Source organism: Mustelus asterias, chromosome 14, assembly GCF_964213995.1.
Source record: "Mustelus asterias chromosome 14, sMusAst1.hap1.1, whole genome shotgun sequence".
Lineage (NCBI taxonomy): Eukaryota > Metazoa > Chordata > Chondrichthyes > Carcharhiniformes > Triakidae > Mustelus > Mustelus asterias.
Window position 1 is genome coordinate 60,854,911 of NC_135814.1, and position 13,268 is coordinate 60,868,178.

General features: G+C 41.8%; 1 protein-coding gene across 5 annotated transcripts in view; it reads right to left on the reverse strand.

Moving 5' to 3' along the window:
• The window catches only part of znf385b (zinc finger protein 385B), a 242,165-nt gene that overhangs the window by 165,090 nt on the left and 63,807 nt on the right, over window positions 1-13,268 (reverse strand). The window contains exons 1-2 of one of the 5 annotated variants that reach the window (XM_078228496.1): window positions 12,557-12,762; window positions 8,206-8,322 (exon numbers count right to left, since the gene is read on the reverse strand). The exons of 2 other annotated variants lie outside the window; for them this stretch is intronic. In XM_078228496.1, the coding sequence (XP_078084622.1) occupies window positions 8,206-8,251 (46 nt within the window). In that variant the 5' untranslated portion in view covers window positions 8,252-8,322; window positions 12,557-12,762. Of the gene's footprint in view, window positions 1-8,205; window positions 8,338-12,556; window positions 13,102-13,268 lie in introns of those variants that run through there. 2 more of the 5 variants (XM_078228497.1, XM_078228501.1) reach the window with 2 other exon arrangements.

The following is a 13,268-nucleotide window of genomic DNA, read 5'->3' on the forward strand; positions in this document are numbered from 1 at the left end:
GCAGAATGTTTTTTTGGCTAGATGGCAGCATCCTGTCACTGAAAAATACTACTCATGTTGTTACAACATAGTACTAGTGAGAAATTGTTCACTTCATCTGTTGCTCAAATTTTTGAGATACCTTAATATATATCAGCAATGGTGACCATGAATCCATCATCGAGTGTCATAAAAAACAATCTGGTTCACTCATGTTCTTCAGCAAAGGAGATCTGACTTCCTGTTTTGATTTGGCCTACATGTGACTCCAGGCCCAAAGCCACGTGGCCACTCTTAAATGTTCTCTGATATCCTACTGGTATAAAATCTAAAATGAATAAAAATTGATTGAGCACCTGACATTGACTTAAGCGTCAGAAAGGACAATGGTACATTCAGCCTCATTGACACTGCAAAGTTCTCCTTCATGACCATCTGGGGGCTCTCCCACAGATTAATCACCTAACAGTCTGACATAGTCATATGCACTGAATCATATCTTACGGACAATGTCCCAGGCTCCTCCATCGCCATCCCTCACTATAACCTATGCCACCACAAGGAAAGACACATCAGAGGTAGTGACACATACAGTTGAGAGGGAGCAGCCTTGGGAGTTCTCCAGACTGATTCCATGAATATGTGAACCTCCTGTTGATAAACACTTACCACCTTCTCCCAGCTGATGAATCAGTACAGTTTATATTCCATCAATGCATACCAATTATATTGAACACCATGTGGAAGAAGCAAGAGCACAGAATATGATTTGGGTGAGGGAGTTCAATACTCATCACCAAGAGAATCTCGGTATCACTAGTAATGACCGAGAAGGCCAAATCCTGAAGGATATACCTCAGGTTGGGCCTACGGCAGGTGGAGAGAGATCAGCATGAGGGAAAAACCTATTTGACTTCATGCTCACTAATCTACTCATTGCAAATGCATCTCTTCATGGTAGGAGTGGTCACCACACACTCATTGTGGACACAAAGTCTCATTGTCACATTGAGGACACCTTCCATTGTGTTGTGCAGCATTATTACTGTACTAAATAGCGTAGATTCAGAACAGAGCCAACAACTGAAAACCCAGCATCTGTAAGGCATTGTGGGCCATCGCCAGCAGCAGAAGTACATTCAACCACAAACAGTTAATGTTATAGATTGGCATACCCCTCACTCTACCATTACCATCAAACCAGATGACTATCCCTTGTTCAATGGGAAATGTGCCTGAAAATGAGATGCCTATGTGGTGACATACCATACAGGACTATGCTAAAGAGTAAAGCAGCATGCTGTAGACAGGGCCAAACTACTCCACAACTAATGAATTAGATCCATGTTCTACAGTCCTGCCACATTCACTCATGAATGCTGGAGGACAATTCAAGGAGGATAATGAACTACAATTATCAATTGTAGAAAATTAGTAGATACAATTTTAATTTTGAAATTATTTTTGATTAATCGAAGAAACTCAGGAAGTCAGATTGAAATGTTTCTTTTTCCTGGACAGTGTTAGATTTATCCATTCCTAAATCAGGTCCAGTAAGGGTTTGCCGAACCACTCTTTTTCTTAAAAAAAACAAAGTCGCTAATTTAGCAGCAATTTATCAACAATTTTGTATTGTGGTCTCAACCCTTCATGAGTTGAGTTGAAATTATTGATGTCAAAAAGGCAGAGGAGATTTTCATTGTTATTCAAACACATTTACATTTGTAGTAGCGCAGGGTTAAAAAGATCAGCTACCAAAACAAACGTGGCTTATACTAAGCTAACTCTAAGCTGCAGAAAAAAATTGCTTGTATATTAACATATTGTTACCAATTTAACAGCTGTGAAAGTCACAATGTTTGCTAATAATGCACAGCATGATGTCATGATCATTACAGACACCCTCCAACTGGCAAGCAATACACAGGTAAGTATAATGTGACTAAATTTCCAACTGGAATAACCTCCACTGAAATTAAATCCCAATGTCTATGTTACACATAGACTGGATACACGTGTTGGTTCATCTTTGTTCAAAACTTGTATTGTGCATTCTTTGCAGTGCATACTTGTCTGTGCGTGTGCAATAGTTTTCTGTGCTTCAAAGCACCAAACTGTATCCAGTCAGCATGACTACAGCAATTGTTATTCAATGAGTCCTGCCTGCACTTCCGGGTTAACGAAGAAAACTGTGTTCTCCGTTGATCAGGGCTGGAACGAAATCCAGGTGTGCTAAGACAGCATAACATTTCTTCAGTTGTTTGGCACAAAATGCTTAATTAATGCAACAAAGGAGTTAGGAGCAGGAGTAGGCCACTCCACCTGCTCTACCTTTCAATAAGGTCTCAGCTGATCTGATTATAAACCTCATACCCATCTACCCCCGAAAACCTTTCACCCCTTGCTTATCAAGACTTTATCCACCTCTGCCTTAAAATATTCTGCTTCCACCCCCTTTTGAGGAAGGGTGGTCCAAAGACTCACGATCCTCTGAGAAAAAATAAATCACCTCATCTGTTTTAAATGGCCGACCCCTTATTCTTAAACAGTGACCCCCTCATTCTACATTCTCCCATATCCACCCAGTCAAGACACCCTTTCAAGATTTTATGTTTCAGTCTAGTCACCTCCCACTATTGTATTTTCCAACATATCTTTTTACATGAAATTAATGGTTTATACTTGATTATGTCTACATTTAATCCAACTCAAATCTAAATTAAAGATATAATTGGGTTTAAACATATGAAAATAATATCAACAGAAAACACAACATTCTGCAATCTTCAGAGGCTCAAGGTTTTGGCCATTGTTTTCTGGAAATAATTTGATTAGGTCCTCTAAGATTCTCTCTAGTCCACCGAGCAAATGACAGAACTTAACTTTTGCTCCTTATATGCCATTGAGGAATTTTACACTTTTAATTGTATTCATTGATGCAAATTCATAATTCACCAATTATGTTTAATTCCTGACATTGTCAAAGTGATGCATAGGGAACTACCAATCATCTTAAACCGACACCTGCTGTAGTGATAGTTTTTGTGCCTATGTTTGAAACAGGTTTCATTTTAATTCTACTCACTGCCCAATACTCACAAAATGATTTGCCAGTCTGCCCATGTAATGTGGTAGCAGGCTGCCTGGCTTTAAATAGGATTGCAATGTCAGGGATATTGATTTTGTGGGGACAGTCTGACAGACAGTGGAATGCAATGTTTTTGATCTCTCTCTGGAAATGCAGCTGATGTAAAAATACGTCTCGTGTGAAATAATGGCATCACATTTCTTGATGTAATAAACATCGATTCTTGGTTAAATTGTGACAAGCTGAAATCATTATAATTTTCTGCTTTAAATTTGAAAACCACCTCCTTCAATGTTCATTCCTAGTTCTGCATTGTCCCATTTGTTCTCAAATATTCACATTGTGCATTGAAATGATCATTTCGAATAGTTTGGTGTTTCAGTACTTTTTCAGATGAGGGAAGCAGAAGACCAATTTGTCTTTGTGATGCTGCTGCAAAGCATGGAGATTGAAAAATGTAACAAAGGACATGTGATCTCGATGATAACTATCAACCATTCTAAAGCGCAGATTTCTAATATACATAATGTGCCTGGCCCATCTTAATAACATTTGTGCAGTTAAGTTTACAAAGATGAGTTTGTCTTATCAGTAAATAAACAAAAACCATGAAGAATCCTGACAAACATGTGAACACAACCTTTTACTTATAACACGGATTTGCAAGTAAAACTTGTGAATCTTAGGAATCAGACCATACAGGTGATGAATATGGTTAAGTGACCACGCTGTATCAATTAAACCTCCTCAATGTGTAAATTCTGACCTGAACATGCAACAATGCACCAAATCTTTGCATAAACTATATCATCTGTAAATAAATTCTATCTAGAAAATATAAAGTCAGTTTAGATTTAATTTTGCTGAAGATTTTGGTGCCTGGTAAGAGGAATTTCCCAGAACTATCACTAAATAAATACCAATATTTTGCTGGTCCTTCAAAGTCACACATATTTTCATTTTGTCTATCTATCTGGTGGGCTGGAGTGGGGTTTGTGTGCGAGAATCAGATACTGTCCTTAATAAATGGATTCAAGTACTGATGGAGTCTTTCTTCCAGGTGAACTGTTTGAAAGATGAGTTATACAGACTCTACAAATGTGATGGATGATCTTTCATAGAATCACAAAGCGCATTGGGTGCTATTGTTCCTACTCTATAATAATAACTGGAAGGACATTGCAAAACCAGTACAGTTTAAGTCTGAGCCATCATTTTGAAGCTGGGCAGTACTGGAATCCAGATGAATCTCGAGTATTATCTTCAGTTCCGGAAGAATGGTGAGTCTGATCCCCATTATCAGAGGACCGCATTAGGATGGTTGGAAAATATTTGGATCTTTCAACTTTGAAATGTATGAGTGATGTAAAAGATAGTGGCCGCAAACCCATAATAGTCGCTAAGATATCGTGAGGGGCCAAAAATGGAATTTTGTGCCAGCAAAATTTCAGAACACGATCTTCCCCGCACCTCTCCGATGACGTGATCATGTCCTGGAAGGACGTGAGCCTGATAAGCATAGATTATAATAAATTTAAATGTCATTAGCAGGCTTAACACCGCTACTTCCACGCTTTCCGTATCGTCCCACCCAGCCGGGTAACGTCATGCTGGCACCCTTTCCATATTCATGTTGTCCCACTCAGTGCCCCAATGCTTGTAGGGGGGTCATCCATGTCTGTGGGGGGTTGGGCAGAAGTTTATTTTAAATGCCGATCGGAGTGCCCTTTAAAGATGACATCCTGAGCTCTGTGGAGCCAGCCTTGCCAGATCTATCAGGCCCCACCCTGTCGAAGTGATGGCACAAACCATGTCCCCATGTTTTCTGTGCACTGAGTGTCCGAAAATCTGGAGTGAAAACTCAGCTGTGCATCTGGAGAGATACACACCGGTTTTCAGTCTGAACCTGACACTCTGCCAGATTTTGGGAAAATTCCACCCAGTATGTGAAATAGAAAAGATTAATCTTGAGAATGTTTGAGAATAATCAATGCAGGACGAAAGGACATAAACAACAAGAAGGAAAAAAATACAAGTTAAGTATTGATGTAAAGAAACATTGCTACTCTCAGAGAAATTAACACCCAGAATAGTTGTCCTGGTTAACTTACTGGAAGTAAACATTCGGAGCCAAACAGGCAGTGAGATACTATGATCATGGAATTCTATGGGCCATACCTTCCAGTCTCCGAATAGTCAGAGACTGTATGTACCCACTGCAGATGAGCCAGGGAATCTCTTAGAAGTCCTGATGCAATGTCTCCATGAGAATTGCCTGAGAAGTTTGAACTTCCAATGGGCAATTCTTCTGTTACCTGAGACCCTCTGAAAAAGTCTCCAACTTTTGAGTTAGAGTCAGAGACTTCGAACAGTTCTGACTTATCTACCTGAATTGTTACCCAGGAAATGTAGACAAATTAGAACCCAGTCTAACACCTAGGTAACTATACAACTGAGACCCATACCCCCACCCACCCTCACTTCTCAACATCCTGCTCAACCTCCTTGACACAACCATCCAACACTACCTCACCCCAACTCACCCCCAGAAACGTTCCTTTGATCAGACCTGACATGCTCCCCCTATGAGGACCTGGCCCTCCACCAACCACCCGATTCCATTCCCCCTCCCCAAACCCATCTCCCCACCCGAGTCAGATGCTACCCTACCCCCTCACCCATACCACTTACCTTATACGTCCGACCACTTATGCCCTTGCCTTACCCATCCTACTTCTCTCCACAGCTTTTCAAAGAAGGTTTGGGGCATTTAAATTATTTACTTATCAGATAGTGCCATTAAAAAAAGGTGGGTGATTTGTCTTCCCCAATGATCCGGCAGTACAAAGAAGCAGTTCCATTTCAGGCATTTCTGGAAAAGCTGGGACTGGAAGTCCAGGCTGGAAATGCAGAGGTCCAGTGTGAAGCAATAAAATAAGAGTGGAGTGATGGTAATTGGCAAGTCCTCGAAAGATTCAAGGCTGGGCTACTATTGGAAGCGGGAGCAGGACAAGCCTAATTACCTTATCCAAACCGTATCTTTATGAACTAACGTGTGTCAATGATTTGTAATGTTTCTAGATTAACATTATATAGCATTTCAGAACTTTAACCAGTATTTCGGATATTGAAATTAATTAAATATAAGGCTCATTTAAATTAGGGCAGCACCATAACAGTGGTTAGCACTGCTGCCTCACAGTGCCAGGGACCCAGGTTCAAGTCCAGCCTCTGGTCACTGTCTGTGTGGAGTTTGCACATTCTCCTCGTGTCTGCGTGGATTTCCTCCGGGTGCTCCGGTTTCCTCCCACAGTCCAATGCTGTGCGGGTTAGGTTGATTTATCATGCTCAATTGCCCTTTCATGTCGGGGAGATTAGCAAGATAAATATGTGGGGTTATGGGGATAAGGCCTGGGTGGGATTGGTGTCGGCTCAGGCCTGATGGGCCAAATGGCCTCTTTCTACACTGTAGATCAATGCAAACCAACAATTTTGAGGCACCAGGTTTTCTGCAGCTACCTTGTTTATTTAAATATTTTTTCTTATTCTTTTAATGGATGTGGGTAATTTTTGCTTTTTCAAGGGTTTTCTCCCCAGTTTTAATGCAGACACTCCACTGCTACCCGTCTCACAAATCGTACCAAATTTACATAATGTTCTGTAAATGCAAAGTGTGTGTGTCAATGATTTGTAAATCATATTTGCATGCCATTTACCATTGCTAAACTGCAGCCAAATGTCAGTTTGTGATAAATGATGAGAAATTTTCTGTTGAATCAATATAGCTCTGCCAGGCGGGACAGAGCAAATGATTTGGTGGGGAACCATTCCATTGCTTCTTGAGAAAGAATGTTGAATATGTCCATCAGGCTATGTGTGGGTGTATCAAATGATGAAAAAATATCATATTGCAATTGTCATTGCAATGCAAGATGCTCGGAATGCCAGTCTTCCTGCTGTACGTCTTTGCGATGGAAGATTTTCATCCCTTCAATAAAGTGTGACTGATTCTATGATGATCTGTTACACTCCCTCTGCTTGGGAATCTTTTAAAAGACGAATTCTGGAGGTATCCTGGAAGTAACTATGATAGCCACGTCCCACTGTGCTGCTCAAGGCCAATTCTTCAACCTTTCCCTGCTGCGTGTTTCCTGACACAGACAACAATCCCATCATCAGGTGCTCTTCCGAAAACTCACTGGGGACAGAAGCTGGTGAGGGCTAAACTTACGGAAGGTTTTGAAAATGCCAGCAATAAAGTATTGAACATTATGTTTTCATCTTCAAAGCGATACCTGCCCATAAAGAGAGTGGAAGAATAATTCCTTTCCTAACAGCAATGTGGGTATACCTGCACCACATGGACTGCAGTGGTCCAAGAAACTGGCTCACCACTGCCTCCTCAAGGGCAAATGGATGGACAATAACGCTGGCCTAGCCAGCGATGCCCACACCCCATGAAAGAATAAGAAAAAAGTATTACAATGAACAAGATAGTTGCAGAAAACCTAGTGCCTCACAATTGTTAGCTTACATTGATCTCTATCTCAACAGCTTTGTTTGTTTTTCAAGGGTTTCCTCCCCAGTTTTAATGCAGACACTGCACTGTTACCTGTCTCACAAATTATAACAAATTTGCATAATATTCTGTAAATGCAAAGCATGCGTGTCAATGCTGCAAAAGTGGATATTGGACAGAATTGAAGAAAAACAACTCAAAAACAAAGCACAAACAGTTGAACACAAAGGCAGCCACTGGTTTTTAAAAAGAATTATAAATTTAAAAGTGGATGCACTGAACATATTAAGAAGGTTTGCTGAAAAAGATGTGGTAACTTATTGGTTGCCTCATAAGCACATTGCATAGTACTTCAATATCATTAAAATAATTCCCAAACTAGTTTAAACTTGTTCAAATGCTTGTCTATGCTGTGTTGCAGTCCCTTAAGCAGCAGATCTCAAGCATGTCAAAATTTTAACACAAGCTATGCTAGGGTAACTCTTAAAATCCTCCATTCAATTTGCCTGAGTTTAAAATTTACAAAGTCATTTCCTTCTGCCAGGTATTTACATGCAATAATTTCTGAGTACTAGATATCACAAAGGGTCTGAAGTACAGCATATTGTGAGAGACATACCTTGCATGTTAAGTATATCCAGTAGTCTATTGCTGTCCCAAAACATCAAACGCTCAGGCTTCAGCAGTCAAAAATTCCTTTTCATGGCAATGCACTATTTCCATGTAAAGATGGATGCTAGGAAACAGCAGGCTAGGGTAAGTTTAGACAAAGAGAAGGTAATTGCTGCCAGGCTCTAATTGCTGTTGCTGATGTATGAAACTTGATCTCAGGTGGGTGGGTAACCTGACTGCATCTCTGACATCACAGTCCCAACCAAATATAACCTAATACAACTTCCTCTCAAAATATCCCAATTTAAACATACTCGGTTACCACTTTGAAAAGGAGCTTTATTTATAAAATCAAACAATGACGTGTAACCATTTTAAAGTCAGCAACGATAAGCCCCGAATACGGACTTGTTCAACTTACAACAGTTCAAGAATATCTCTTTCCTTTGATGATAAGATGGGGAAAATAAGGTAAGGAAATAAATCAGCACAGAGATCTCAATACTTTGCAGGAGGTCACTTTAAACCGCCTTGCATCCAAGAGAAAGGAGTATAGTCAGGGCAGATGAAAGCTTCCTTCACATTCAGGGCCAGTTGCCGTCATGTCTTGTTCCTCTTCAAATTCACTCCCACATGGATATAACCATTGAAATGATCATACAATATATTACAATATCATTTTTTATGGTAATAAGCTTTTATCAGAGGCCTGGAAGAAGAGCCTGCCCACTATACATGTGGCTCAGAATAAGACACCACCACCTGCACATCTCCCATTACTGGCACACAGTGGCAGCCGTGTGTACCACCTACAAGATGCACTGCAGGATCTCATCAAAGCTCCTTAAGCAGTACCTTCCAAACCCACAGCCACTACCATCTAGAAGGACAAGGGCAATAGTCACATGGGAACACCGTCATCTGGAAGCCCCCCTTCAAGTCACTCACTATCCTGAATTGGAAACGTATCGCTGTTCCTTCTGTTAAGGTCCCTTCTGATGTTAAGTGCAAGAGTATCCTAAAACCCAGAAGGGTAACATGGAACACTTAGTTCTTGGTAGTATATATTTTCAACATGATATAATGTGAGAAACATATGCAAACCAGTGAGAAACAGTCCAGTCTTGTTGTGATTAATTAATAAAGAATAGGTATTAATTTAGAAGAAAACACACAAGGAGGACTAGAATATACTACAACAGTACATTTAACCACACTAATGGCTATGCACACAGTATCTCATGAAGTTACCCTTGTTCCCAACTATCTATATTTCCTGAACTCTGAGGCACCCCTTTTTCCCAAACAACATCCAATATTATATAACTCTATGAGCTAAATCCAGCATATAGTTTCCAACCCCAAAGGTTATTTTCCAGGTTTGGTAGCCGTATTCAGTGTAGGGATTCTTTGTTTGAATTTTGATTTTCTCTCCAGTTATCTTGCCATGGATATATTGTTTTTTCCCCATTGATGTTACCCACCCTACATGACACGGACTGCAGCGGTTCAAGAAGGCAACTCATCACCACCTGCTGAAGGGCAATTAGGGATGGGTAATAAATGCTGGCCTAGCCAGTGATACTCACATCTCATTGCAGTAACTGACATCTGAACATGGAAATATAGTGCAATTGGGCAAAGTGTAATGTCCTGCCACTCTTCAGCAGTAAAACAGATAATGGTGCTAGTTTATAGAATCATAGAATCCGACAATATAGAAGGAGGCCATTTGGCCCATCGAGTCTGCACCAACCACAATCCCACCCAGGCCCTATCCCCATAACCCTATGCATTAATTCTAGCTAGTCCCTCTGACACTAAGGGCCCGATTTTACCATCGCATTGCACCCACTTTCGGGCACGAAAACTTGATAAAGCCTGGCGTGAGGCGAGTAGCGCGATCCGCACCCGCCTCCGCGCCGGTTCCCCTTTACCAAGGCCCAAAAATGGCTACGATCGGGACCACACCAGAAACGGGCACAACAGCCGTTTAAATGCATTTGCATGCATTTAAATTGATTTAATGGGCTGCACGCCCAACCTTACCAGCACTTCCCCCTTTAACATAGAACATAGAACATAGAACATTACAGCGCAGAACAGGCCCTTCGGCCCACGATGTTGCACCGACCAGTTAAAAAAAAACTGTGACCCTCCAACCTAAACCAATTTCTTTTCGTCCATGAACCTATCTACGGATCTCTTAAACGCCCCCAAACTAGGCGCATTTACTACTGATGCTGGCAGGGCATTCCAATCCCTCACCACCCTCTGGGTAAAGAACCTACCCCTGACATCGGTTCTATAACTACCCCCCCTCAATTTAAAGCCATGCCCCCTCGTGCTGGATTTCTCCATCAGAGGAAAAAGGCTATCACTATCCACCCTATCTAAACCTCTAATCATCTTATATGTTTCAATAAGATCCCCTCTTAGCCGCCGCCTTTCCAGCGAAAACAATCCCAAATCCCTCAGCCTCTCCTCATAGGATCTCCCCTCCATACCAGGCAACATCCTGGTAAACCTCCTCTGCACCCTCTCCAAAGCCTCCACATCCTTCCTGTAATGTGGGGACCAGAACTGCACACAGTACTCCAAGTGCGGCCGCACCAGAGTTGTGTACAGTTGCAACATAACGCTACGACTCCTAAATTCAATCCCCCTACCAATAAACGCCAAGACACCATATGCCTTCTTAACAACCTTATCTACTTGATTCCCAACTTTCAGGGATCTATGCACACATACACCTAGATCCCTCTGCTCCTCCACACTATTCAAAGTCCTCCCGTTAGCCCTATACTCAACACATCTGTTATTCCTACCAAAGTGAATTACCTCACACTTCTCCGCATTAAACTCCATCCGCCACCTCTCGGCCCAACTTTGCAACCTGTCTAAGTCTTCCTGCAAACTACGACACCCTTCCTCACTGTCTACCACACCACCGACTTTGGTGTCATCAGCAAATTTGCTAATCCACCCAACTATACCCTCATCCAGATCATTAATAAATATTACAAACAGCAGTGGCCCCAAAACAGATCCCTGAGGTACACCACTTGTAACCGCACTCCATGATGAATATTTACTATCAACCACCACCCTCTGTTTCCTATCCGCTAGCCAATTCCTGATCCAATTTCCTAGATCACCCCCAATCCCATACATCTGCATTTTCTGCAGAAGCCTACCATGGTGAACCTTATCAAACGCCTTACTAAAATCCATATATACCACGTCCACTGCCTTGCCCCCATCCACCTCCTTGGTCACTTTCTCAAAAAACTACCATGTTCGCTCATCCAGAATCGGCGTGAAACAGACATGCTCCACAAAAGTCCGATTCGGGTACTCCAGTTAATGAGGAGGTAAGTGCCAAGCGTCCGATGGCTCTCTGCTTGAGATCGGTGGGGGGGGGAAAGGGGTTCCGCTGCCACTCTGCCTATGATCAGTGAGGGGGGAGGGGGGTCTGCTGCCACTCTGCGTGAGATCAGTGAAGGGGAAGGGGGTGTCCGTTGCCACTCTGCCTGAGATCAATGGGGGGGAGAGGGTCAGTAATGTGGGGGTGGGGCAATGTCTGTGGGGGCCGGGGGGAGGCATTATCCGGCTGGGAGGGAAATGGCAGGGGAACAGCAGTCTATCATTTTTTTTCAGCACATGTGCAGTTGGAGGCACCGATCGGAGCTGCAGGGTTTCGGGCGTGTTAAGCCTGTGCTGTGCGATTCAGACTTGCTGATGCTTTTGCAGGCAGAGTGCGTATGGGGGCGCCTCAGAACGGGTCCAAAAATCAGATCTGAAAAACCCCCATGATGGGAGCTGTGGTTTCTGCAGCTCAGGAGCCTGATCATTGCCTTGGCATAATTTATTTCATTTTGCTTCACTTCAATTATAAAACACAGTCCTGGAATAAAACCAAATCATCATTAACTTGACCTTTCCTGCCTACCCCATGACAGGATGTATAGGTTGCACCAAAACTGATGTCTGGCTCCTGTGAAAGTTGCCATTGGAAAAACTGTTTTTCTTTTATCCTCTTTTCTCATTGATTTTGACCCACTGAAGTTCTATCAGTGTTTTACTTACATTTTGCTCACCATCTACCAAGAATCAATCGGCTGTTTTTATTTCATTATATACACACACTTATAAATAAACTTATGTCAAGGAGTATATTTTTAAAAATCCTCTTTTTAGCAAGCCTCAATGTACACTTTCATTGTGGACACAAATTCAAAAAATTGCCGCAATGTACACAAGAAGCAAAAAATATACAGAAAATATGTATTGACTGAGAAATGTAAGTGATGACACAGCACATTATGCACTTTTAGTGAAAGTAGAATTATACTTACAATGTAGAGGGAAAACAAAATGTAGTTTGCAATATAGTTTCCAAGGACTAAACAGCAAATTTCCATTCCCGATACTTTTATGCTTTAAGGCAAAACATACAAGTAGCTGCTTGTCCGGGTGTTTACAGTCTTAAACTTCCAAGTGACTGAGTCCTTCCAAGCAAATGTAAGAGATGTGTGTCACATTTCACAACATTTCAAGTGGCAGTGCTAACTCCTTCATTACTCTCTCTCAGACAAGTAGTCAGCAGCATAACATAGTACAGCATCATTTCCATGTCAATGGACCCCGAAGTGCACAGCATTATTAATGGCACAGATGTGGCTGAAAATATTTCCAATCTCACAGGTTCCACAAACTCAAATGGGTTTCAGTTCACTAATGTGTATATCATCTGGTATCACAAGCACATTGCACACATGAAAAGCTGTGACACTGGTAGCTACGAGTCCATCATTTTATGGCAATATACGGCTGTGGATATAACCAGTACTGGCATAATCAATTAGAACATTGCAATGTTGAAAGAAAGGTTCTGTAATCTGGAAAGATCAGGGTTAATGCAGCATAGCTCCATTGCGTCTCAGATATCAGTGTAGTCTGATGCCTACTCAGCTTTGCCAGCCGTAGCGTCATTGCCGTGGAGATTATGGAAACGGACGCCCGGCATATCAAGTGCCAGAGCTACAACACTAAGATATATCCTGGAGG